General features: G+C 51.3%; 1 protein-coding gene across 2 annotated transcripts; it reads right to left on the reverse strand.

Moving 5' to 3' along the window:
- Positions 1-1,965: 1,965 nt before the first annotated feature.
- On the reverse strand, positions 1,966-27,972 carry SUSD2 (sushi domain containing 2). 2 transcript variants are annotated; one of them, XM_081834259.1, is made up of 14 exons: positions 27,633-27,972; positions 25,312-25,513; positions 22,369-22,520; positions 18,662-18,829; positions 16,878-17,049; positions 14,776-14,977; positions 11,923-12,008; positions 11,556-11,824; positions 10,822-10,965; positions 9,842-10,000; positions 6,970-7,221; positions 5,376-5,648; positions 4,227-4,409; positions 1,966-2,557 (listed from the first exon to the last, which is right to left on the reverse strand). In XM_081834259.1, the coding sequence occupies exons 1-14, from the start codon at positions 27,961-27,963 to the stop codon at positions 2,478-2,480; spliced, it is 2,673 nt and encodes an 890-aa protein (XP_081690385.1). In that variant the 5' UTR covers positions 27,964-27,972; the 3' UTR covers positions 1,966-2,477. The 2 variants fall into 2 exon arrangements, with proteins under 2 accessions (XP_081690385.1, XP_081690384.1); XM_081834258.1 differs by having other exon boundaries at positions 25,312-25,516.
- Positions 27,973-27,995: the final 23 nt, after the last annotated feature.

Here is a 27,995-nt window from a genome sequence, read left to right on the forward strand (position 1 = left end):
TCACCACAGCTCTGTTGTTCTCCCCTTCCAGCGTCTTGTTTTCACACGTCCTCCTTTGGGGCACCCACAAACCCTCCCTTGCACCCAGGTCCACCTGGTCACCCAACTTTGGGGGTGGGGGGGTGGAGAGTGCGACCCAAACTCCCCCCTCCCTCCTCTCCCCTCCTCCTCCTCCTCTTCCTCCATGGCTGCCGTGTCTTTGTCGTTCGGTGCTGAGTGACTCGTAGAGAAGCTTTTAAATAATAAAGATTTTGTTCCTTTGTATCCACTGCGCATGATTTGTGGGTTTGAGCACCGGCGTCTCAGAGAGAGAACTGCAGCCTTTGCAAGAAACATTTTGGTTCATCAAGTCGGATGGAAATGGAATGGAGGCAAGTGCAAAATTCTCTGCTTAGGCGACAAGAGGGAACAAAATGGGCAGAGGTATCCTGCATGGCAGGGGGTTGGGCTGGATGACCTTTGGGGACCCTTGGGGTGCTAGGATTCTGTGAGGTACGATGGAGTGATGCCAATGCTTTATTTATCTTTTAAGACGCTTTCCCTTCTGCCAAGACTGCTAGGCGTCTATCCCCCTCCCACCCCACCTCTGTGCCATGATCTATTGTGGGCCATCAACTGACCCTCCATGCTCAGCCATGCGTCGCGCTCAGTCCTGTGGCTCAATAATGCTTCTGTCACATGAGGCATGGCCAGTGTCCTCTGCGGTGCTTCTGGCTGAATCACCTTCCCAGGTCTGAGGCCAGAGGATATTAAAAACCCCACTCTGTTTTCTAGCCATGCAGCCTGACCCTGCTCAAATGCTCAGAGGTGCGCAGGCCTTTAGGACAGCAAATGGCTTTGCACTGCGGGTGGGGAAGAAGAACCCCCCTTCAGAGCAAAGACCTCTCAGGCTGTGAGCACCAATGCTGCCCACAAGAATTGGTCTGAGTCCAAAAGAGGGAGCGTCCCCCCCCCCAATGTCCCCTGGCCTCAAGGGTGGGGTGCCTGGGGTTCAGAGGCCTCACCTGCCTGGCTTGCCATGTAAGCCATTAATCACCTTTGGCTTCTCTCACCTGTCAGGTGGTTTTAGGAGTGGCTCCCTTGAAATTACTTCATTACATGCCACAGTTTAAAGAATTGCTGTTTTCGCAAAGCAGCTTTTCAAAAAAGACGTTTTGGTTGTGAAGGATCTGAAACCAGTGTGTTGTTTGGATCTTAGCTGGGATTCCTGCACTGCAGGGGGCTGGACTAGATGACCCCTGGGGGATCCCTTCCAGCCCTCCAATTCTCTGTTTTTGAAGAGGATCTAGACTTCCCTCTCTGCCTGGGCACTGCTTGTCTTTTGGGCCTCTTTGCAGGATTGCTCCAAGGCCACTTTGGTGGCTACTCATTTCCTTGCAAGACAGGCCAGGGCTCCACTATGAACCCTGAAGTCTGTTGCTACATTATAGGACAATTATTTCAGCCTTGAGCAAGAGTACCTCCTTTTTCACTCTCAACTCCTACGGCAAGATCCAGGTGAGGCTGTCTTGGCTGCCAAAAGCAAGTACAGCCAAACCTCGGTTGTCAAACGTAATCCGTTCTGCAAGCCCATTCGGCTTCCGAAATGTTCGACAACGGAATCGCGGATTCTGATTGGTTGCAGGAGCTTCCTGCACTAAGTAGAAGCCATGTCAGACATTCGGCTTCCGAAAAACCTTCAAAAACTGGAGCATTTACTTCTGGGTTTTTAGCGTTCGCAAGCCAAAATTTTCCAAAACGGAGGTGTTTGGGATCCGAGGTTTGACTGTCAATGCAAAAGCTTCTTGGGCGGTTGCTTTCTCTCTCGTAATGTTCCTGCCCAGAGAGTGAATCCCACTGTGTCCCTTTCCAGCAAGTCTTTACTCTGCAAACACAGAACCTCTAAAACCCCAGCAGAGAGCCTGCTGGTATAACAGAACCACCTAAAGCCCCGAAGGCAAACAGCATTTATTGTCTGGCATGAGCGTCCCTGGGCAAGAGGGCCTGGAGACCCCGAGAGGCAGGGCAGGGAGAGGGAAGAGCAGACCAGGACATCGCCCAGGAACCAGGTGCCTGAAGAAAATCCAGCCAGAACTTGATCTCTGAAAATGCACAGATGATCAGAAGCCCCAGCACCCTCTCTCCTTCCTCGCTGGGTCCCCATTTCCACAAAACCACCACTGGGTGATGGTTCAAGCCTGGAAGGGCACCCTGTCCACCACGGAACCCCAGTGCCGCCCTCCCCCTTGGGCTCTTGTCCACCCATTTTGCTCCCTTGGTGTAGAAGTGGCCATGAGGTCAGAGAGGAAGTGTCCTGGGAGACAGAGGTGGCCACCCATCGGCCCCTCCGTGATGTTCCCATCCCTGGAGTCCAATTGCACATGGGTATATTTTTTGACAAACAACAGCAAAAATCTGTAGGTTTATTCCATTGCAAGCCAAAGGCCAGAAACGCAGCTTTGTGGCTGCCTCTGCGGGTCTTCTATGCTCCAAGGAGGCTAGATGGTCCAGCGGGTGGCTGTCAAGCTCAGGAAGCCCAGGATGCCAATCGTGGACCCCCAGGGAAGTGTCCTGCTCCCTGCAGAAGTGGGGGGAGACAAAGCCAGGCTCAGTCCAGGGTTGCAATGTTGGGTGAGATTGCCCTCCCTAAAGGTGTACGTGAGGCAACCAAGCCCAAAAGGCCGCCTTGTTGTGGTTGCTTATTGCATTTGGGAACTGGGGGTGGCAGGGGGCCTGAAGAGCTCTTCAGGGGAGACTCCCTGGGTCCTTGCCACCTTTTAAACCACAGTCCCCCCCTTTTGTATTAGTGGAGCAGGGGGTCAAAGGGAGAGGCAGGGGCTGCCCTTGAAGAGAGCACAGGGGCCAGTGGGGTGCCGAGTGCGAAATAAACATCATGCTCTTCTTTAGAAACCGAAGTTACCCAGGAAGGAGGTCTCCACCCAGTAAACCCCGTTTGTAGGGTCCCTGCTCAAGCTAATGGGCTGACACAAGCAAGCATTGGGGATGGGGGCTCTCTCAGGCACTAGATTAGAAAATGGCACTTGGCCACACTAACCAAAATGCACTGGGGTTGTCCTCATGAGAGACATGCCCGGTGCATGGACACTTCTGCCCAGGCCAAACACATTGGGAGTGTATGTGGCCAGCTGCCCTGGCCTCTGACCATTGGGCAGGCTGGCCGGGTCTGGTGGGGGTTCTAGGCCAACAACACACACACACACAAACACACACACAGTCGAGTTTCGCTGCATCTCAAATCAGGGGTAGCATTTAACTGGAAAGAGCCATTGACACAACCTTGGGCTTCCTTTTCTTCGGAAATTATAGCATCTGCATAATTGTGCAGGGGGTGGTGTTGGAAACAGGGAGGAAGCCTTGAGCCTCCTCTGGTTGTGGAGGGAGGCAGGGAGGTCCACAAAGCTGCAAAGAGGCTTCTGCGGGGAGCCATTCATCCCCATGGCCTCCAGAGGGCAGCCGCCACCTCCCTGCGTGAGCCTTTGAGCCACTTTTGAGCTAAGGAGGAAGCAACTTGGCAAGCAGAGCAAAGACGCTGCCCTGCAGCAGAAGGACCCTTGGCTTCCTCCGAGCCGTTTGGCAGTGGGACAGGCTCCCTCGGAAAGCGGCAGGCTCTCATTCACCGGAGGCTTTGAAGCAGAGGTTGGGTGGCCCCCGCCAGGGATTCTTCAGCTGCAATTCCTGCATTGCATTGCACGGGGCAGGACTGGATGGCCTTTGGGAGGGCCCCTTCCAGCTCTGAAGTCCTACAATTTAGTTCTGTAGGCCTGGTTGGAGGGTTGTCAGGTCCCAGCAAACACCACAGCCGCCTGCCCTTCTCCCCTCCCAAGCCAGGGAGATGCAGTAGAACAGGGCGCCCAAACTTTGTTCAAAGAGGGCCAGATTTGATGAACTGAATATGCGTTGTTGACCTTTTTTAAGAATTGAAGTTGAGCTTTTTTGTAGGATTTTACCCAGGAGATAAACTGCCACAGGGGCTGGATTAAACCAACCGGAGGGCCGGATTAGGTCCCTGAAACGGACTTTGGACATGCATGCATTAGAAGAAAACCACCCTGCTATATTTTTCATGGGTTTCCAAAGCACTTGTAGCAAGCAGACTTCCTTCACGCCCCAAATGCAAAGTGTCTCTTTGGTTGGGGGTGGGGAGAGATTTGGAATTCTGCTGGTGCAGGGCCACAGCGTGTGGATGCAAAGCACCCTATAGGAATGGGGCTGAAGGGATCGCCTACCTGCATTCGGCTGGCACTTGGCGGTGCCGCCTGACCAGAGCCCGTCCTCCTGGCACGTCCTGGCTGCTGATCCCTCAAGGTTGAACCCAGGACTGCAGTCGAAGCGGATGGTGGATCCTGCTAAGTAACTGGTTCCATTCTTTGTGCCGTTGGAGGGGGGAGCCAGCCAGCCACAAGAAACCACTGGGGGAGACAAAAGCGGCGCCTTTAGGGCCATGCAAGTGTGCATCCTCATGGCATGGGAAACCACGCTGGGAGGAGAATGGCCTGGGGGGGGGGCAGAGACCAGGGCCAGACCCTGCCTCTGCCGCTGCTCAACTTCACAGGCTCCCCAGGAAGAGTGGCTGCCTGCCAGGGTGGGCTTGGCAGAGCATCCTCCTGCCTGGGGGTCTCTCCCTCCAGGCTCCCTGCCTGATCTGCTTCTCCACAGTGGAATGGGGGGGGGATGCATGAACCCTGCTAGCCCCCTCCCCAAAGAGACTGTCCGTTTGCATTTCTTATCATTTCTGATGTATAGAGATCTTTCCTATTGTAATTAGTTCAAGGGGGCATGGGAAGTTTCTCTGTGTGGAAGAAACAAGCAGAAGGTTCCTGATGTTTGGGTTATTCCTTCAGAGAAGCTGAGTACAGCTGGATTAAAATGGTCCTGTTATCTCTTTCAGTCAAGCTCATGCTGACTATAAAAGTAAGACTAGAAGGAGCCTGGGTTTCACTCTTTTCTATCTCTGAATATGAAATTCAGTTGGCTCTGGTCTATTTTTTGGGAATCCTGCAACATGTTTAAGTTTTTCCTCTGCTAACTGTACAATGGAGCTCTGCTATGGATCAGTATTGAGTAGGATTTCAATTTCCTCTCTGCCTGTGAACTTGCTTGCTCCCAGCCATTCAAAGCCCTCTTCTCAAGCTCCCCCCAAGGAAGCAGCTGGATTTGCAAGATCTGAGGAATGGGGCATGAAAAGAGGGGTGGGCGGTGGCCAAAGGGGGTGGTGAGGTGAAATAGGCCCCCTGGGGAGTCAGGGGTAGCAGAAAGAGAGAGGAATAAGAGGGGGGAAATGGTCTCCCTTCCCCCGTTCAGGCACCTGGCAATTCCTTTCCCTGTGACCCTCCACCGGATCCCCCCTTCCCCGGCTGAGCTTGCCCTTGACTCACCCGGCTGCAGGCTCTCCTCTAGGTGCTTGTAGATCCGGTGGGACCACCTGGTGCTGTTCCCCACCGCGAGGTCTCTTGTCGTCAGAGCGTCAAACCTGCAGAAAGGGTCCGACTGGCAGAGTTGGGCCACTTCCTGAGTGAGGGGATCAGTGGGATCTTCGGGGGCCCGGAAGACGGGCAGGAAAGAGGGGTCATGCTTTGGCCCGTAGAAGAAGGTCTGCAGCAGGAACTGGCTGTCGTAGGTGAAGAGGGAGGTTTCGTTCTTGACGGCCCCTGAAAAGACAAATGGGGAGCGCTGTCATTCCCTTGAACCAGACCAACCTCTTGTAGCATCTAACCAGCATGTTTAAGTCTAATTGGTGTATGAAGGGGTTAATGCCATAGAGTAAGCTGTCCTTCTAGGTTTTGCCCATGTCACTTCCCCTTACCTTAGGAGGAAATAGGTAACCAAGCCTTTGTTCCATCTGTCTACTTCAGTGAATTTCAGTGTGTGAGGAGGTGTGAGTTGCTCCAGCTCAGCTGCATGGCTTTAACCAGCCTATTTTGTTCCAGACAAGAATGGAGTCTGAAACTAACGTTTTCCAATACCTGTAATTTAGGAACTTTTTTTTGCCTCTTTGTAACTAAGCTACATTTCACTGCCTGCAAGTCTTTTTCTTCTGACTGCTATATGGAAAAGCACATTTTATTTTATATTTTTAATTAAATTTCCATACCACACTTCATCTGAAGAGCATGTGAAACTGACCTTTGGAAAATTTGTAAGTAAACTATTTTTAACTTACCAGATATGTTGTCTTTTCCTATGCTAGGGGAAGAGGGAAACTTTGGAGATAAACTTTCTAAGGGGACATTTTGAAACTCACCACAAAGGGCACATTTTAAGTCCCTCCATTGTACCAGCCAGGTGAGGGAGTGGGAGACCTGCCCATTCACCTGGAGGCCACTGCCAGAGGTCCTACACTCTGGAGCAGGAGAAAACAAGCTTGCGCCATCCTCCATGTGACAATCCTCAAGATATTTGAAGATGACTATCGCATCACCTCTGGGTCTCCTCTTTTCCAGGCTAAACATACTCAGCCCCTTCAACCACATCTCATAAGACTTGGCTTATGGACCCTTGATCAGTGGCGTAGCGTGGGGGGTGCAGGGGGGGCGGCCGCACCGGGCGCAACATCTGGGGGTTAGGGTTAGGGGGTGCAAATCCACGGGTTAGGGAGCGCAAATCCATGGGTTAGGGGGCGCAAATTATTTGCCTTGCCCCGGGTGCTGACAACCCACGCTACGCCACTGCCCTTGATTATCTTGGTTGCCCTCCTCTGCACACCTTCCAGCTTGTCAACATCCTTCTTAAATTGCAGTGCCCAGAATTGGACACAGTATTCCAGGTGTGGTTTTGACCAAGGCAGAACAGAGCGGGACTATGATTTCCACTGATCTGGACACTACACTTCTGTGGATGTAGCCCAGAATAGCATCAGCTTTTGACTCATGTGAAGCTTGTGGTCTACTAAGATCTTTTCCTAGCCAAGGGCCAGACCGGCTCCTCTCTCTCTGCTCCTTTCTTTTTGGGAGAAGCTGAGCGCTCACTTACAGTCTGCGCCAAATGCAAATAGCTCTTCTGGGGTGCATCTGTTGGCATCTAGGATGGTCCCATTGTGGAAGGTCAAGTCGTCCCGGGGGTTGCCATTCATGACCCCAAAGAGCCCCTGCGTGTGGTTCAGGAACTTTGCGGGCAGCAAAACAGTCAGGCTCAGCATCCTCCCCGCCCTCCTCACTTCGACTCCGACTCCCGAGGAGAACATGGCAGTGACATTCAGCCCAGGTGCAGTGGTGAGAAAGAGACCTGCCAGGGAAACCAGGAAAGTGTAAGTATTAATATTATGGGGCATCTGCACAGCACAGCAGGGGCTGCAAACAAATCCAGCGGGAATGTTTGAAAATGTTTGCATTCACGACTCCATATTCCATGCAGCACCACGTACTGGCTTGTGTGGGAATGTTCAGGGATGCAGGAGAGGATATATGGTTTGATTATAACCTTTTCAACTTGTGTTAACAAGTTCACAATTTTAGCAGAGTAACATTCCCCTTTTAAAACAAAAAATTCCTTCCAGTAGCACCTTAAAGACCAACTAAGTTAGTTCTAGGTATGAGCTTTCGTGTGCATGCACACTTCTTCAGATACACTGAAACAGAAGTCACCAGACCCTTCTATATAGTGAGAAGGTGGGGAGGGGTATTACTCAGAAGGGTGGTGGGAATGGGTGATTGGCAGATAGCTGTGATGAGCCTGTTGACGACTCTTAACGACTGCAATAGGTCTTACAGGAAAAAGCAAGGGGTGAGAAGGTGAAAAATGGCTTTGTCATGTATAATGAGATAAGAAACCAATGTCTTTGTTCAGACCAGGTCTCTCCATGGTTTTATTCCCCTTTTAAAACTTGCAGCGGATGTGTTTGCTCAGGCTCGCTAACTGTTCTGGTATTTTCCCCTTATTCCCTCATAAAAGATAAGACACGACACAGTCTTCTATAAAAGTATAAAAAGAGTTTACTCACATTCTATTCACAGTTGGATCCCAGAAGGCAGACTTAGCTTTGAAACGTAACATACACCTGGAAACTATCTCATAAGGAGACAGTCCCTTTGTCCTCTCTAGGCTGGAAGCATCTTTGGCTAAGCAGATGTTGCTTCTTCGATGCATGTAGTCAAAATAGAGAGATGGCTGCCCTGCCCTGTGCTTTTGTTGTTACCTGCACAGGTGAGGCCACGCCCACCTCTAGTCACATGCAGAGGAAGTCTGTCCCAGCCCAGAAGGAAACAGGAAGTTTACCTGGTGGCTGGACAAACATCCTTCCCCATGTCTAAACATGTTCACTCTAGGAATGTTATACTTGACTGCTCTTGTGTTTCACATCCCACAGTTTGTTGAGAGGCAGTTGGGAAGAAAATTTGGTTTTCTCCTCCATGACTCAGTTCTGCTCTTCAGGATTCACAGAATCCAAGAGAGACACCGGTCATAAGAACCTAAGAACAGCCTCCTGGATCAGCCCAGTGGCCCATCTAGTTCTCACAAGGGCCAACCAGGGGCTCATTATGGGAAACCAGCAAGCAGGATTCGAGCACAAGAGCGGTTTGCAGCAGTTGAGATTCAGAAGCATCGCTGCCTCTGACCGTGGGGGGCAGAGAAGAGCTCCATAGTTCTCTCCACCTCCATGAATTGGTCTATCCTGCAGTTTGCTTGTTTTGGAGCAAACTTGGCTTTACATAATATTGACAGGCTTATTTGGTTGCATTACCAAGGTGTCCGCAAATATGACATGAAGGCTGGAACCATCAACTCTTGCAGACGCCCCCAGTGCCTGGAGACAGACAGACAGACAGGCCATGTATCCACAGCAGTGACCAGAGGAGGGATGACGGAGAGAAGAAGCACTACTGTCCATCTGCAGCACCACAACCAGGCACCTTCCTCTGCCCCAGCTGCAACAATACATGTCTCTCCCAGATCAGTCTCCACAACCACAGCAGGAGCTGTAACCTTCCAACGGTTTTACTTCACCCCCAAAGGCTCACTCCTCCAATTTCTCCCGTGACAGATTCCAACCACCTATTGGGTTGCAAGGCTTCTTGGCCTCAGATTTAAATTCTGCAGAAGTTTAAGTTGCAGTCACCTCAAAGCCTCAGGGAAGAACCCAATGTACGAAACTAGGAGGAACCAAGAAGGGGGCAGTGAGCTTCTCCTGGAGGCATCTGGGTGGGCTTTGTGGGAAAGAAGATGCTGGACCAGCTCATCCGCTTTGCTTGGTTCTTTGGTTTTTGTGACTGATATAGAATCTTAGAAGGGATCCCAAGGGTCATATAGTCCAACCTCCTGAAATGCAGGAATCTCAGCTAAAGAATCCCTGACAGGTGGTCATCCAACCTCTGCCTAAAATCCTCCCATGAAGGAGACTCCACAACCTCCTGAAGGAGAGGTTCCGCTATTGAACAGCTCTTACTGTCAGAAAATGCTTCCTGATGTTTGGTCGGAATCTCCTTTCTTGTAACTTGAAGCCGTTGGTTCGCCTCCTACCCTGCAGAGCAGGAGATAACAAGCTTGTTCCCTCTTCCATGTGACAGCCCTTGAGATATTTGAAGATGGCCATCATATCTCCTCTCAGTCTCCTCTTTCCCAGGCTCAACATACCCAGCTCCTTCAACCGTTCCTCATAAGGCTTCGTTTCCATTCTTTCCTCCTTGGTTTCTTATCTTAACTCTTTAGTATTATCATGAAGGCCACCAGAGCTGGGCTCCAGCAGACATCCATGGGTTAACCTGAGGCCCTCCAGACTTTGATGGACTCCAGCTCCCACCTATGGCCCTGGTAAGCAGACATGTCTTGCCCCCGTGCTTAAGCAGAAAGGAATCACTTGCAGGGCTTCTGAAATCCTCCCTGGCCAGCCCTGCTCTCCATGTCTCACCATTCAGGTCCATCCAGGCTTGTTCAGAGAAGTTGAGTGCCTTCTGGTTGAGCAGGACCTCCAGCCCGTCCGAGCGCTCTGGGATACGTATCTCAACCACATCTGAGCGATTCTCCTGCATGGCAACGGCAGAGAAGCCCGTCACCTTGGCCTCAGTTCCTGCCAGGCAATTGCAATCATCAGTGTGGTGCACCAAGTCTCAAGAGACAGAAAGTGACTTGTTTATTTCATTTTTAAATCTTATGCTCTACAATTCTGACCAAAAGGCCCCCAAATCATCTTCTATCCAAGTTAGGAAACAGGGAAAGCCAAACATAATAATAATAATAATAATAATAATAATAATAATAATAATAATAATTTATTTGTACCCCGCCCATCTGGCTGGGTTTCCCCAGCCACTCAACAACAGTGGAATTTAAACATCAGTGGACTTTGGAACCACAGGAGGATTGGGAGAAAATAGCAGCTTTAACCAAATAGGCAGGGCAGGAGGGTCAAACCTGCACACAAACACACACCCCGATGTTGCTGGGCTCCAGCTCCAAACAGCTCCAGCTGGCATGGCCAATGGTGAGAGATGACGGAAGATGGGAGTTCAGCAACATCTGTAACCCCCTTGCCAAATGTAAAATGCCCAACAGAGTGGCTAGATCCCACTTGAGAAGGGGCATCATAATACTGGGGCCACCACTGAAAAGGCATCCTTCTTGGAGCTCCTCGCAGAAGCAGCAAAGGGGACCTCGAGCAACACATACCCCAATTTATCTGAATTTACAGGGTGGGACCTATAGATGATGCTTCTTAGCATGTCCCCAGGTCATTTAGGGCTTTAGAAACCCCCAAAATCAAGCCTTGAATTGAACGCAGAGTTTCAAAAATCTGGCATTTGGTATCACAATATTGCAGAGTTGGAACAGACTCAAAGGGTCTTCTATTCCAACCCCCTGAAACGCAGGAAAGGAGACAGAAGACCTCACCGTTTGACAACTTGGCACGGTGGGTTCTCCCTTGGATGCTCAGGGATGTGAGGCTGGATTCCAGCACAGTATATTCTCCAAGGCCTTTGAAGGTGAAGTTAGTCCCGTCAAAAGTGACAAAGTGAGGATCTCCAAAAGCTGAGGCTGTTCAGCAAATGCAAAGACAGAGAACACGCATAACGGAGACTGACCAATGTAGCATGTTGAGTTTCAGGGCTGGCATGGGGTTCTCTGGGCACCTGTACCCAAATGGGCCACCTATCCCCTTTTCTAAGTGGCTGGGGTAGTGGAATGGGGGGGGAGAGAAATGAGCTGCCATTGGTTGGCCTCGGCTCCAACCCAGAACCCAAACTGCACTGGTGAAGGAGGGCCCAGACTTGCCCTGAGGAAAGTCCTCCGCCAGGGAACCATCTCTGGCCAAGCCTAGTCCTCTCCTAAGCCTTGCTCTACACAGTGGCATAGCAGGGGTTGCAAGTGCCCGGGGCTCTCCTTCCTTGGAAGCAGGTGGGTGGATGGGAGGGAAATGAATGGAGAACGTGGGTGCATTCAACTGCATAATGGCATCTGCATCACCCAGGAGCCAGCCCATTTCACTGTCCAGTTCCCTCGCAAAAATATACAGCTCCATCTAATTAATTGGGTGCCCCCAGCTTGGCATCCATTTGCCTCCCTCTCCCTCTCTCTCCTTGTGATATGGATACAAAGAAGGGCTGAGTGAGGTCAGGAGAACATACCAACTCTGGGGGGACGGTACTTCCTGCAGCCACTGGAGGGACGGCGGTTGAGGTAAGTGGGGCAGTTATTGGACCACAAGCAGCAGTAGTAGAAGCTGATGACATCATAAATCCAGTGGGAAAAGCCAGGGACCCTGGGGGGCTTTTCGTAAGGGGGAGCCCCCCAGTCGTGGCCTCGGTCCGGTGTGCTTCCCCCGGTGGAGTCTCCGGTGAGGACCTGGGTCCCTGCAGCATTGTAGCAGCACTGCTGCCCTGAGGAGTATCGTGGGCTGGAAGAGAAGGCAAAGGGACTCAGAGCCCTTTCTACAGAAGGTGGCCAGTCTTGGCCACTGTGAGCCCAGCCTGCAGCGCACCTGGAGAGACTTACCTGGCCTGAACCCCCCGGACACAGTGCACTGCCCCCTGGTGGTAGGTGCAGACGCTGCCCTTCTCGATGTCACACCCGTAGTCAGTCTGGAAGGGAAAGAGCAGAGAGAGGCTGGTCAACTCACGGGTGCCCCCCCCTCTCTTAAGCCCCACCTGCAGATTATTGTAGCACCTTTTAGCAAAAGAGCCTCAAGGTGACTTAAAACCAAGTCATGAAAGCCATAAAATAAGACATGAGTTATCTGCCAGAATGGTCATCTTCAGAGGTGGTTCTCAAAGCAGACCTTGGTCAGACCACACCTGGAATACTGTGTCCAGTTCTGGGCGCCACAATTTAAGAAGGATGTGGACAAGCTGGAACATGTGCAGAGGAGGGCGACCAAGGTGATCAAGGGTCTGGAAACTGAGCCGTATAAGGAATGGTTGAAGGAGCTTATAAAATGAGACAGGAGAGATAGGATAGCCATCTTCAAAAACCTGAAGGGCTGCCACATGGAGGATGGAACAAGACTGTTTTCTCCTGTTCTGGAGGATACGACTCAAACTAATGGATTCAAGTTATGAGAAAGGCGATTCTGACTATCAGGAAGAACTTTCAGAAAGTAAGAGCCTCAGAAAGTTGTGGACTTTCCTTCCTTGGAGGTATTTAAGCAGAGGTTAGATGGACATCTGTCATGGATGCTTTAGTTGAGATTCCTGCATTGCAGGGGGTTGGACTAGATGACCCTCAGGGTCCCTTCCAACTCTATGAAATCCCGAGATGCCTGTGCAGGAAGGAGCCTTGTGTAGTGCTCAATGGCTGCTGTGTATCCCACAGGTGCCCTGGTGAGGACTGGGGGTGGCCGTGGGAGGAGGCAGCCCCTGACCTGCTTCCAGAGCTTGCCTTGTGCCTGGAAATGATTAAGCAGCTGGCAAAAAGTTCTGGCAGGACACATCTGTGCCTTGTGGCTGAAGTTTCTGAGCAGTCTGCAAAGGCAGACCCATTCAAGTGGGCAGCTCTGGGTGTCCCCAGAGGGCAAGTGAGGACGTCCAAATCCTGACTGCAGCAGCTGGGTGCTGGGGGCCATGAGACGTCCAAGTTTCCTTGGCACCTTTCCAGGGAGGGTGCTCCCCCATACCTGGTTCCTGGAAGGAAGGAAGAAGGCTGCGGCAGCTCCCTAGCTGGGGATGAGCGCAAAGCTCCAGGGAGACAGGGAACCAGCTGAGCCTGTTCTCTGAAGGGCAGGCAGATCAGCTGAGCTTTCACAACATGGGCTGGTGCCAGTTTCACAGCTGGCTGGGAATCATGAGGTTTGGGCATCACAGAGATCCACCCTCAGGGCAGAGATCCCAACTCACAGGCTGGAGGAAGAGGAGGGAGGGGGTGCTGAGGCAGAGGCTGCCCAAGGAAGGACCTCTAAGCAGGGAGGGGAGTCCTCTCTTGCAGAAATGTCCTCTTGCATCATGTGTGGAGAAGGAGCAGGTGAACCCTGCGGTTGGGTGCGGCCAAGAAGGTTCTGGAGGCTTTTGCTGGGAAATTCCTTGACAGTTCAGGAAGCTGCCTGTCAAGGCACAGATCACCAGCCCACCTGAGCCTCACTCCCAGAGCAGCCAGTCCCTCTGCACAAAGGTTGGGGTGTGTGGGTGTGTTTGTGGGTGTGAGTCTTTATGGCCTGTTGCTGTTCTGCATTCCCCTGGCCCAGATCTGTGGTCACTTTTTTTGCTGTCTGGATTAACCACAACAAGTGGGAGAGTCATAAGAACCTCAGAAGAACATCTGCTGGATGAGGCCAGTGGCCCATCTGGTCCGGCATCCTGTCCTCACAGCGTCCACCAGACGCCCATTATGGGAAACCCACAAGCAGGATGCGTGCACAAGAGCAGCTCTCCACGCCCCGTCTGTGGGTTTCCAGCCACTGGGATTCAGAAACATCGCTGCTTCCAGCCGTTGAGGCAGGACACATCCAACCTCTGCTTTAAAACTTCCAAGGAAGGAGAGTCCAGCACCAGGGGCTGACCGTGGGGTCTGTCATGGAGAATGTGGATGCAGAGGAGTTTGGGAGGCACCAGCTGGGGAGCCCCCCCCCCCAGGGGAAGAAAGCTCAGAGCCAGGGGACTGGGGTGGTCAGTGGGAGACGACTGGGAAGAGGACTGTCGGAAGCTGAAGAGGCAACAGGTTTTACTGAGCAGGGAGAGGCTGTGGCAGAGAGCGGGGGGGGGGGGTCAAGAGGCAGACTTCAGAACATGGATAGGCAAACTAAGGCCCGGGGGCCGGATCCAGCCCAATCGCCTTCTCAATCTGGCCCACAGACGGTCCAGGAATCAGTGTGTTTTTACAGGAGTAGAATGTGTGCTTTTATTTAAAATGCATCTCTGGGTTATTTGTGGGGCATCGGAATTCGTTCATTTTTTTTTCTTTCCAAAATATAGTCCGGCCCCCCACAAGGTCTGAGGGACAGTGGACCGGCCCCCCGCTGAAAAAGTTTGCTGACCCCTGCTCTAGTGGGTGGAATCCAGGATCAAGGAACTAAGGCAGGCATAGGCAAACTTGGCCCGCCAGATGTTTTGAGACTACAATTCCCATCATCCCTGACCACTGGTCCTGTTAGCTAGGGATGGTGGGAGTTGTAGTCCCAAAACATCTGGAGGGCCGAGTTTGCCTCTGCCTGGACAAGAGGAAGGAGTCTTAGGCTGCTGGGGAAGGAACCAGGGAGGAATCTTAGAGAGCAGTGGGAAGGCGGGGACCTTCAGTCCTTGCAACTGCTTCATTGGGGCAAGACCTACTGAGAAGAGTTGCTGTGACCACTAGGCCTGCGCTGTTTTCTTTCCCCCACCCTGCCACCCCAGCACCGCAGGCAAGACACAAAGGACCTACGTGGAATCGCCCCACGTCCGCCCGGGCCTGTGCCAAAGTGCAGGGGCAGTCTGGGATCTCATCTAGGAAATTGGGCAGGCCTGTCTCCAGGGCGTCCCACTGGCGGCACTTGGCTGTGGCCCAGGCGGCTGGGTCCTTGCGGAAGTCGTCTCCCAAGTGCCAGGCCAAGGCGTGCTCCGTGCTCCAGATGGCCGCCACGTTGCTGGAGGAGGGGAGCAGAAGAGAAAGAGTGTGGGGTGTAATCCGCTGGAGCAGTCAAGTACAACACTACCTGTTTGACTAGAGTGGACATGCAGGGGGATGTTGGTCCAGCCAGTTTCAACTCCCTGTTACACCTGGCTGGGGCATCCTTCCTTTGCATGTGACCAGGAGGTGGGGGTGACCTTTCAAGACCTGGTCAAAGGCCAAGTCACACAGCCACCTTCAATCTTCCTTTTTGTCCTGCCAACTTCCTGATTCACCTGGACTGGACTCCTGGCTGCCAGTCAGCAGTCTCTCAGGTTATAATAATAATATTATTATAAAAATCATAATTTATTATTTATACCCTGCCCATCTAGCTGGGTTTCCCCAGCCACTCTGCGCGGCTTCCAACAGGATGTTAAAAGCACAGTAAAAGATCAGGCAGGAAAAACTTCCCTAAACAGGGCTGCCCATATGGGGTAAACTTGTTTGTACATGTTTTCAACTTTAAGCCTTAAGCCTGCCTTCATGCATCACACTGTGTGCTCGGCCTGATCATGAGTAACTGCTTTTTGTTACTTATGAATAAGACTGTGGTGCCTTTATTCTTTAAAGAGGGCTCAACCAGGGTCTTACCAAGAGTAGATTCTAAGGAGTCTGCAGCCAGCTTCCTGCTGTGTGATAGGAGAATGCACTCTGCTATATGAATAAACTTGCTAGCGCGAGTTAGGAAGGATAATATTAATCAATATATCCTCTCCTGTCACCCACAACATTCCAGGTTCAGTCTTGGCCGACTCTGGGGTTGCAGCGCTCAGCTCACTCTACTGGCCAAGGGAGCCAGCATTTGTCTGCAGACAGTTTTTCTGGGTCATGTGGCCAGCATGACTAAGCCGCTTCTGGCGAACCAGAGCAGCGCACGGAAACACCGTTTACCTTCCTGCCAGAGTGGTACCTATTTATCTACTTGCATTTTGGCATGCTTTTGAACTGCTAGGTTGGCAGGAGCAGGGACCGAGCAACGGGACCTCACCCCGTTGCGGGGATTTGAACCACCAACCTTCTGATCAGCAAGTCCTAGGCTCTGTGGTTTAACCCACAGTGCCACCCGCGTCCCTCAGGGAAGTTACCTAGCTTTAAAAAAATCATATAAAATCAACTCCTTTGCCAGTTTCCTTCATTCCACCCGCCAATTTGCTTCATTGGCCAAGGACTTGGAAGCCACTCGGTCCCCGCCATAATCCCTCAAGTGGGAGGTCACATGCTCACAGGAAAGTACTCATAGATATCAATCACTCATAGGTGTCAATCACCGGACTTGCCCAGGTGGCAGACTATGAAAACCAAAGTTCTATTGTCCCTTTGCAGCAGGTGCTCAGAATGTACTTCCAGATACATATCCTGTATCCGCCTGTTGCCCCAACACATTCCTCCTGTGTTAATCGTGTATAACCCTCCCCTTTTCTGATGCAGCAATGATGTAGTGATGATGCTCAATGAACTGTATGCTGGGATATGGTGGGAAAGTTTTAAAAGTCTTTGTCACCCCATCCTTGGGGTTCAAAATTCCTCTTTCAACCTGTTGCGCAATAAACTTTGGTCTACAGCTATTTGCTCCGGCTGGTGGCTGGACTCCTTCCTTTATTCCGCAGGGACCCACAGGCTCTGCCCGACCAGCTGGGGGACTGAGCAGCCTCACCCCTAGATTTTTCCATAACACCAGGAAACCACACATCGCAAAGGCACAGTTGCTTCCTAGCCCAACCCGAGGCATGTGCTGGCAGCCCCCCTGAGCTCTCTCGCAGCTCGGAGACTGGGGTGCCTAGGAAAACAAGACCCTGTCCATTATGTGCGCCCCCGGAGGTTGCTGTCCAGATGGGGGGAGGACACACGCCCCCTCCCAAGGGTCAGTGACTCACCTCTGACCATCAGAAGAAGCAGCGGAGGAGATCCTCAGAGCCCCCACTTCCCAGGCAGAGTACTGAGCCGAGGGGGCTGGCAGGAAAGTAAAGGCCCCCGTGTTGGTCAGGTTTCTCTTCAGGGTGTAAAGATATTTCCATTCCGCCACCCAGGAGCTGGAATAAGGCTCGCCTGACCAGGGGAGGGAGGAAGAGTTGACATTAGGATGAGCTTTCTGAAGGTAAGAGCTGTTCAACTGCAGGGCGGACTCCCTCGGAAGGCGGTGGACTCTCCTTCCTTAGAAGAATCATAGGGTTGGAAGGGACCCAAGGGCCATCTAGTCCAACCTCCTGTCAACTCAAGCATCCATGACAGATGGCCTTGGAGGTTTGTAGACAGAGGTTGGCTGGCCACCCGTCATAGTTGCAGTTCCTGCATTTCAAGGGGTTAGACTAGATGGCCCTTGGAGTCCCTTCCAATGTTACGATTCTCGGATTCAATTCTTCTTCTTCTTATTTATTCATTTTATATACCACCCTTTATTGAAATATCCCAGGGTGGTGTACAATGTTAAGAACATATTTTACGGAGCATGATAATAAAAGCATAATAATAGACAGCATACTAATAAAATAATAACAGTCCCCTCCACCCCCACACATTTAAGAAGCTATAGATGATTTAATGTCTGAAGGCATAATAATAATAATAATAATAATAATAATAATAATAATAATAATAATAATTTTTATTTATACCCCGCCCTCCCCAGCCAGAGCCGGGCTCAGGGCGGCTAACACCAGTAAAATTACAGTAAAATCATAATGGGGGGGACCCATTTAAAATACAGGTTAAAATGCAATTTAAAATGCAGCCTCATTTTAAAAGTGGCCCATAGATCAAAACCGTAAGGGGAGGGAAGACATAAGGGTCAGACTGAGTCCAAACCAAAGGCCAGGCAGAACAGCTCTGTCTTGCAGGCCCTGCGGGTTCCACCAAGTCAGGGCCAGTACTGAAAAGGCCCTGGCCCTAGTTGAGACCAATCTAACCACCTTGCAACCTGGAACCTCCAAAATGTTGTCATTTGTGGGCCTTAAGGTCCTCCGCGGGGCAGACCAGGAGAGGAGGTCCCATAGGTACATGGGTGCTAGGCCGCATGAGTAAAGTCCTAGTCCTAGGCATGAGTAAAGAGGAATGTTTTTGCCTGGTTCCTCAAGACATGTCATGATGGCTCCAGGCAAGCCTCTCTGGGAGATCATTCCACAGTCAGGGAGCCACCACAGAGAAGGTCTCTTCTTGTGTTGCCCTCCTCTGGACCTCTCAGGGAGGGGGGACATAGAGAAGGGTCTCGGGTGTCAAGCGCAGGGTCTAGGTTGCTTCATATGGGCAGAGGCAGTCCTTAAGGTACTGAGGTCCTGAGCCGTGTATGACTTAAGACATCCCACCATGCACCACTGAAGGTTTTACTGATATTATCATTATGCTATGTTAAACATTGTCTTGTCAGATCTGAATGAATGAATGAATGAAATCAGCCCCATCTCCCCCCTATTATTTCAGATGAGACAAAGGACCAGCTTCGCCTGCTCCCAGCACTTCTCAAAAACAGCTGCCCCACAGAAGCCCAGAAGCTGAAAATACAGCCGTCTCCTGCAAGAAAGATGCCTCACAAATGAGCCTGGACAATGTTTTATTCCAAAAAGGGTCAGTTTTTTATGGATCCAGATGCTTCATGCTGCACAAGCTTAATATCTGCAATTCCCCACTCATCACAAGACCCTTGTGGACACAGGGAGAGCCTTACCTGTTTCGTTATAGCCCCAGACTTCGACATTGACGTGGCTGGCTTGAAGCGTCCGATGGTTCCAGGTGACCGTCAGGTTCCCCCCGGTGCCAGGAGTGCCATAGTACTGCCACTTGGTTTCATTCACCAGCGTGCTTTTTTCCAAAGGAGACACTTTGCCGTGATGAACTGCGTGACGGAGCAAAAAGTGGCAATGGTGAGTCACTGTTTTGCACAGCCCTTGAGCAAGAGAGCTTCTGTTTCTTACTGGCTGAATGACGCTGATGTTGTGGGTTGGGGGGGTGTCAGTTGATGCCCTGAGTCCTTCCCCATTCTTGGGGTCCTGTACTCAGAGATGGTTAGAAATAGAGGGTTCTAAACCAGTCATATTAGGTTCTCTGTAAGAGAAGGGCCTTTGCAGGCCATGGAAGTGTCCTCCTCAGCATCCCAGAAGAATGAGTCAGGTTGCAGGAGCTACAACTAAGGGATGTGTCTTCTGGGCTAAAGGGTGGGCCTTGTGAGGAAGGCCCTGATCTGCCCACCGTTCCTCCAGGCCAGTATGCCAGGGATCTCCTGCCAAACCTCTTCCTATGCCAAGACCTACATTGGCTCCCAGTATGTTTCTGAGCACAATTCAAAGTGTTGGTGCTGACCTTGAAAGCCCTGAACGGCCTCGGTCCAGTATATCTGAAGGAGCGTCTCCATCCCCATCGTTCTACCTGGACACTGAGGTCCAGCGCCGAGGGCCTTCTGGCAGTTCCCTCCCTGCAAGAAGCAAAGCTACAGGGAACCAGGCAGAGGGCCTTCTTGGTAGTGGCACCCGCCCTGTGGAACGCCCTCCCATCAGATGTCAAGGAGAAGAACAACTACCAGACTTTCAGAAGATATCTGAAGGCAGCCCTCTTTAGGGAAGCTTTTAATGTTTAACAGACTACTGTATTTTAATACTTTGTTGGAAGCCACCCAGAGTGGCTGGGGAAACCCAGCCAGATGGGCAGGGTATAAATAATAAAATTATTATTGTTATTGTTATTGTTATTGTTATTGTTATTGTTATTGTTATTGTTATTGTTATTCTTATTCTTATTCTTATTCTTATTCTTATTCTTATTCTTATTCTTATTCTTATTCTTATTCTTATTCTTATTCTTATTTACTTAAAGGGTCTACCTGAGGAACAGAAGAAAGAGCCAGGACTCCCTCTCACCATGAGAGGAGAGTGAGGCTTTAGAATGTTGAGCTGTTCCTTGCAGCTTGTTCCCCTCCCAAAATCAGGGGATCCAGGGCTTTTTTCCTAGCTGGAATTCATCTGAACTCAGCTCCAACGCCTCATTACCATGATAAGAGAACAAGGGAGGTGTTCATGGTGAGTTCTGGCACCTCTTTTCCTAGCAAAACAGCACCAGGGATACAAGACTGGCTTTTCTATGGAAGTTGACTGATCTTGCTGATTCTTTGTGAGTGAATTTGAACAAATTTTGCAAACAGACTGGGATTAGTTCAGTTGTAGATTCGCAGGGCTTGCATTTCTTCCGCATTCTGCTCTTACCTTCTACCTGTCCCCCCCTCCTTTTTATTCTTAATGAGGTTCCTTAAGATGACTTCCAAGTGTTTGCCAAACTCAGGTTTTAGGACCTCCCCCCAATGAACACTTGACATTCAGGCTACTGGGAGAAGGGGCGGACTTTGGTAATATGGCACTCTGTGCTTGTCCAGGTTTAGCACACCCTAACTAGGGTTTGAGGAAGAGAAAGGAGGACTCTAGGACCTTGTGGGAGCCCTCATGCCTCCTTCCCCAAGCCCAGCACCTACTAGGCTTTTGGGAAGAAGGCAAGAAGGCACCCCCTTGGCCCCTGCGCCCTGTGCGGGGGAACCGGCCATGCTGCCCTAAATCCACCTCTGCTACGAGTTAAAGACTGAAGTTGTAATCTATCTAGCACACACTGGGAGAGACTCAGAGTGTGGGCTGCTGCTGCTACACTCCAGGCAAACCTCAAAGGTGCAGGCTTGAGTTGAGAAGAGCTGAGGCACTGGCTTGGAACCTTTTAAAAGTACTGTATTTTATGCTCCACAAGATGCACCTGACCATAAGACGCACCTAGTTTTTAGACGAGGAAAACAAGAAAAAAAATATTCTGAATGAAAGAGTGGATGTATGATTTTTGCGGTTCATGCTGTGGACACAGACATGTGATCTGATGGTGAATTTGGGGTGACCCAATGCAAAAATCCTGAGGATCTATGTAAATCTGTAACCACGTTTGTGCGCCATTGCGGCCCCATGCAACAGTGGGTGGGTGGGTTTTTTGGTGTAGGCTGTAGCCATGGTCATGCTATGTGATCTGATGGTGAATTTGGGGTGACTCAATGTAGAAATCCTGAGGATCCATGGGCTTTTACCTCCCCCCTCCCAGGCAGCCTCCACTAGTGTCCCTTATCTCTCTTCTGATCCCACCGATCAGCTGTTTCCTTTCAACACTCCCTTCCCTCTTGTTTGCCTTAGAGTCTTTTCCTTAGCTGGAGCAGTTTTTTGCTCCTCTTTTTCTTCTAATTTCTCTCCTTATTGCTTTAGTCTTCCTGGTTTCCCCCTTTGCAAGTTTGCTGTCTTTACCTCCCCCCCTCAAGGCAGCCTCCTTTATCTCTAGCGTCCCTTATCTCTCTCCCTGATCAGTAAACGATCAGCGGCTTTGTTTCAACACCCACTTCCCTCTTTCCCCCCCCCCCCAAAAAAAGCATGATCTGCTTTTTGCTCCTGGGCAATTCGGCTCCAGGGACCACACATTCGCTCCATAAGATGCACAGACATTTCCCCTTACTTTTTTGGAAGAAAAAAGTGTGTCGTATGGAGCGAAAAATACAGTAATTGCTTTAGTGCATCCCAGATTCCCTCTCATCTGGGCTGCAGGTGTAAGGGGGGGGGGGGCGCCAGCAGCAGCACTGCAGGACTGTTGTGTCACAGTTGGCAATGGAGGGGGTGGGAGAGACTGTCTTGGACATCTCTCTTTTGCCACAGGCCTTTCCTCCACCCCCCCTCTCCTAGATGCAAGGGAGAAGAACTAAAGTCAGTGTGTTGTGTGTGAGCTGAGCTAGAAGGAGCCTGGAAGCTGGAAACCCAGAGACATGCTTCTTCCTCTGTGCTGGGTCCAAAGCTGCCATTAATGGAGAAGCACGGTCTGCTGATGCTGCGAGATGCTTCACCTGATGCTCAGCTTGTATATGTATGTGTAAATAAATAATATATCCTAAGGACACCAAAATCTCTACTGAACCTCTTTCCAAGGAAACCAAACTCAGTAAAGCTCAGAATCCTAGGAATGTCTTAACACTCAAACATAGCGGTGGCCTGTAACACTATTTATGGCATGCAAAGAAGCATCCCTGAAATTCTTCTTTAAGAGCAGGCCATGAAAGCAAAGAGGGACATAGCAAGCCCCAGACCTCCTCAGGCAGCCAAGTCCCTCCCAGAGCTGCGTATGACTTATTCTGAAGAGCAGCTCTGTGAGGCAGGAAGCAGCAGAGGCAGCAAGGCCCAACATTATCTTCACCACCCACATTACATCGTGACACAGTTTCAGCCACAGCAGAATCCCTTCCCAAGTGCTGGAAATGAGGGCAGTTGCTTTGGGAACACCCAGACCTCTCCCTCGAGGAAACAGGCAAAGGCAAGCAGAGGACAAGGACAGAGCTCTGTGGAGATCAAGGAACCTGCAAACTGGGAAACAAGTCACCTGACACCCAGGTTGCCATCCAGGGAAATGTCTGTCCTCCATCGCTGGAAATCTCCAGCTTCAAGATCCCGATCTGGTAGAGCAAGGGGGAGATGCAGTGGACTCGGCCATCTCCAGCCACGTAGCCACGGGTCTGGACTGACCCTGCAAACCTGTCAATGCCAAAGAGAAACCACAGGGTGACCCAAAGGAGGAAGGGGGAAAGTCGGCTTGGAGGTTCAAACCCCACCACCTCAGCCGCTTAATTCCTTGGTGGCCCTGCAGGCCAGGTGGACAGTCAGTGGCCCACTCTCCCAGCTCTCCCTCCGTCTTTTCCTTCCGGCATGATTCACAGCATGATTGGCTCCAGCCAAGGTCAGCTGGAAGGAATCGATTTATAAAAGCAAAAGGGATTAAGACTGCAAGCAACTGGACATGTTCACGGTGCACTATGACCATAACAGGCAGGAACAACAATCGGCACTTGGTGAGATTCACCAAAGACTTCTAACTGATTGAAAGCTGACATTCAGTGCTGAGGTGTCAGGTTACAGCTGCAGTCTGGCAGTCCTTGGTTTCCAGAAGAGATGGCTAGTAGGAAAGACTCTTTGGGGAAAGAGATCCCAGTAGAGGAGGAGGAGGAGTAGCAGCTGCCTCTTTAGGACAGACAGATGGCCTCAGGTGTCCCCAGCTGCATTACAAGACCATTCCTAAAGGAAACTCCTGCCCTTGAACCCAAGGCAGTGCAATGGCTATTGACTGGAGGAAGGGGTTTGTGTGGAGAGTTACTAGACCACTTCAGGGTCTCCTGAATGAGACTCATTATCAAGACCCATTTCAACCTGATTCGGGATCTAGTTTTAACACTGGACGTTCCCATCTCTATCTGAAGGACCAATTCCAGAAGTCAGTTGGTGCTGGGGAAATCACTGGTTGACCCCACAACCGTTTATACTCTGGAGTTCTGCAGGGATTAATCCTGTCTCCCATACAGGAGCCTTAAATTTGTCCCTACTGTCATTCATGTTGTTAGTTTTGCCCCAGTTCTTGAATCTCTCAAGCGTGGGAGGATCTGCAGCCAGATCACAAATGCATGAGTCAGAAACATATCTTTTAAACTTGGGGCAGGAGGAGGAACAATAGAAAGCACACTTTTCTTTTTATCTCTTGTCCAGAGAGTGCCCTGCATTTTGAACCAGACTATGGACTGTTGTAAATTTTGAGGATTCTTGTCTGCCTAATTTTCATCTGCTGAATCCTGGCAAGTCTTCTGATGCCGGGAAACTTTTATATTTTTCTTGTTTACTTAAACAGCCTGAGAGCAATTTCTTTGTTAAGAGGGAAACGCAGAAGGGGGAAAATAAATCGAGCTCTGCCCAAGCACCCTTGGATATCATAATTATGCCGCATTGTGCAACATTGTCTCTAGAAGCTTCTAGAGATAAGCTGCACACGGATGGCAAATTAACTCTGCTGAAATAGGTATTTGCATTCTTACACAAGTAAGAAGAGGAAGAATAATAATAAATAAAATATCCTCTCCTACTCATCTAAACCCATTCAACATTATTGTCGTATTGAATTCTGATTTTGTCTTCTGCAGCATTAGCTGCCCCTCCCAGTTTGGTGTCTTCTGCAAATTGGATGAGCATCCCCTCAATTCCTTCATCCCAGTCATTTATAAAGATGATGAACAACAATGGGCCCAGGACAGAAACCTGTGGCACCCCCCCCTTGTCACTTTTTCCCAGGGTGACGAGGAACCATTAATGAGTCCTCTCTGGGTTTGGTCAGTCAGCCAGATACATATCCACCTAAGTGTTACCTTGTTCAGCCCACATTGTATTCTCTGCAGGAATATCATGGGGGACTTTGTCAAAAGCCTTGCTGAAATCAGAACAAGGAGTCTGTTGTTTCAGGTAGGGGGAAATGAAAGATGCTCCAGCAATGGGACCTGGGAAGCTATTTGGGCCCTGCCCTATTTCATACAGGAGCACACACAGATCTCCATGGCAACACTAGGAGATGTGCACTCTTCCCTCCCTCTTATTGGCTTTCATCATGCCGTTCCCCTTCCTCACTGCTGCAAACCTGGGAGGAGCAGGTCTGCCTGGAAAGCAGAATCCCTGGCTATGAGCACCTGACCATTTGCTCTGCATCCAACGTTGCTGGTTTTTGGGAACCGGGTACACACTGGATTAGCCACCTCTATCCTGTAGTTCAGGCACAGGCAAACCCAGCCCTCCAGATGTTTTGAGACTACAGTTCCCATCATCCCTGATGACTGGTCCTGTTAGCTAGGGATGGTGGGAGTTGTAGTCCCAAAACATCTGGAGGGCCGAGTTTGCCTATGCCTGCGTAGTTACTTGAGAAATACTGCTCTGTGCTGTGTTCTCCCCTCAAACCAGCTTCCATCTGAATGGAAATCTTAAGCCACATTAACTTCGTAGTTAAGCTGAGGTGCAGGAGAGGCCCACCCATGAGGCGAGGTGGGGCAGTTGCCTCAGGGAGCAGATCTGGGTTTGGGGAGCTGCTCACCTCCTCCGTGCCCCTCTGCCATGCCTCCCACCCCACACGGCCTGCTCCTTTCCAGCCTCCTTTTCTCTCTGCTTTCCTCCAGGCAGTGGAGGGGGGGGGTGAGTGTGGCAATGTGTGTGTTTTTTTGTCTTTTTGCTTTGCCTCAAGCAGCTGAGGTGTGTACACTTGTGGCAGCCACTGCACATGGGCAGGTGATGGCTTCACAAATAAGAGTTTGGGGAAGGGGGATTGCAGGGCCAGGAAAACCCAACAGCTCATGCAAATCCGGAAAAGACCCTCCCCCAACAGCATGGAAATGTGACCCAAAATGCAGTGGGGGGGGGGACCCACTAACCTGTGCATTAATGCACACATGCATCCCAGGCCAAGAACAAGGCCAAGTGCCTGTGCCGTGAGCTACCAGTCCTTCTGGAAATCTCAGCTCACCTGCAAATCACGGTGGAAGAGCCACTGAAGGTCACGTTGAGGAGGCTGAAGTCTTTCCCCCCAAGGAGGGTTCCTGAGTAGGGAGAGGCGTTCGGGCAGAATTCCCAGTAGTCGGGGCAGCAGATTCCCAGGGACTCGCAGGTTGCATGGCAGGAGCAGCTGCTTCGAGGTGTCCCACAGTGACCAGAGCAGGAGTCTTGGGCTACTGGTTGGAAAACCAGAAGGAAGTTCAGAAAGGTCTCGGCAAGGGTTGCCTCCTTTCTGCACCAGAGCAAAGGGATTTCCTGGGGGGGGGGGACAGGGGAGCCCTCCTTCTTCCTCTAGCTCTCACTCGGAGACCTGCATTTCTTTCAATGGGTGGTCAACTGGATGCTCTGAACTAGGGCTGGGCAGTGTATCAATATATCATCCAGAACCGGTTTGAAGTCCATATTGTGATACTGGTTTCGTGTTTTTGACCTGGGAATATATCAGGAATCATGATGTGTGTGAGAGTGTTTGTGTCCTATGCAAAAAAAAATAAAAAATCACAGTGTGGGGAAAACTGTGAAGCCAGCTAATGACTCTGCATAGCTCCACCCTTATTTCAGACATTGTGATATATCAATATATTGCAAGGTTTAGCTGGTGATATATTGCGATGTTGAAAACCAGATATCGCCCAGCCCTACTTTGGAGGAGGGAGTGTTTCCTCTTGGCCTGGGAGAAGCTGGGGGTGTGGAAGGGGTGTTTGCTTGGCTTCCTCCTCCCAGCCTGAAAATCTCCCGGAGAAACCACTCGTGGCCTTTGCTCTTCCAGGACACCTGTGCTCTCGGAGCACCTACTACCTTTCGGCTGAGGTTAGGCACAAGCCACCTTCCGCCTTTCTTGAACACGCACACATGCACCAGGCCCCTGAGCTGTGGACCGAGTTGTGCAATGGGCATTGTCCCGCCTGAGAGCCCAGGCTGGGCTGATGAGGGCAAAGTCCCCCCCCCCCGCGCTTGGTGAGGGGTCCAAAGATTACATGCAAACCTTTGGTCTCTTATCCAAGCCGTTTGCATGGGACGTTCTACTGGATCTCCCTCTTGGGCCTTGTTCCACTGCTCTCAGAGAATAATACCATTGTAGAGTCCGAAGGGACCCAAAGCGTCATCTAGTCCAAACCCCAGGAATGCAGGAAGGAATCACAGCTGGTGTGGGTTGGGGGGGGTGCCCTTATCATGACTCCTCTCACAAATGGCTTCTCCTCTCCTCTCCGCCCCCCCCCCCCCGTCTCAGCAAGCTCCCCGTTTAGGCTCACTCAAGCAGCGTGGGTCCAGGTTGTGCTTCCCTTTTGCCACTTGGCTAGCTGGGAAGATGTTTCTGACTGGAGACAGTTTTAACCCTTTCCTCTCTGCCAGAGACGTGGGTGGCGCTGTGGGTTAAACCACAGAGCCTCTTGGGCTTGCCGATCAGAAGGTTGGCGGTTCGAATCCCCGCGACGGGGTGAGCTCCCATTGCTCGGTCCCAGCTCCTGCCAACCTAGCAGTCCGAAAGCACACCAGTGCAAGTAGATAAATAGGTACCACTCTGGCAGGAAGGTAAACAGTGTTTCCATGCGCTGCTCTGGTTCGCCAGAAGCGGCTTAGTCATGCTGGCCACATGACCCGGAAGCTGTATGCTGGCTCCTTTTGGCCAATAAAGCGAGATGAGCGCCGCAACCCCAGAGTCAACCTAATGGTCAGGGGTCACTTTACCTTTACCTCTGCCAGAGCTGGGGTCCTTTGCATGGCTAGGCATGCTGTTTCAGCCTCCCACCCTGCCCACTGCGGCAGCCCCTTCCTCCCAGGGCTGCCTCTTGCTTTTGCAACACATCTCCCCGCCACGACCACCCAAGTCCATGGGAACGCCCCCCACTCCCCATGCTGCTGCTGCTACCCAACCGCCCCTCTGAATCTGGCCATGCCAATGCTCCGTGGCTGCCACCCTCCCTTTCTGGTTGCCTGGGGCTGCCCCTGAGCTGATGCTGAAGAGCCCAAGAGCCCCCGGGGGCAGGAGCGGGCGGGTCTTCCGCCCTTGGGACAGACGGAGGAGCCTCTCGGTCCATCCCTGCTCTGAATTGTCCCAGAAACAGAGGAAAAGACAAGGAAGCGAAACAGAAGGAAGCATCCGGCTGCCGAAAGGGAACAGCGAGAACGAGCTCGACTCCTCTGCCCGTGGTTTGGATGTCAGTAGCATCAGGATCCGGCTGCGCGCTCAGTCCGCCCGCCCAGCCTGCGGTTTTATAATCTGGTCCACCTGCTGGAACTATCCTGCTTCGGATTAGACGCGAGACAGAGCCGAACTGCCCTTGAACTTACCCGATCCCAGGAAAACAAGGCTGCAGAAGACGGCGAGGGAGAAGGGGGCTCTCCTGCAAATCGGAATCATACTTGGCTTGGGGCGTTTGATCTCCCCCTCACGCTCTCCTCCCGGGTGGGGAGGCTCTTTGCAGATCTTTCCCTCGGGAGGGAGAAGAGATCCGAGCAGCTCAAAGTTTCTTGAGGAAATGTTTACAGGAGGGAAGACGCCGCAGCGAGTCACATTCCTTCGCGCTGCCAGGCACGCCTCCCTCTTGCCCAGATGGCAGCAGCAGCAGCAGCAGCAGCAAAAGCAGACCTGCTCGGTGCTGAGGGAACTGCGAAGGAGCATGGCCTGCTCCGCGCTTGCTCCCCTTCCCGCCG

The sequence above is a fragment of the Podarcis erhardii genome (assembly GCF_964252035.2).
Source record: "Podarcis erhardii genome assembly, chromosome: 12".
Classification (NCBI taxonomy): Eukaryota; Metazoa; Chordata; class Lepidosauria; order Squamata; family Lacertidae; genus Podarcis; species Podarcis erhardii.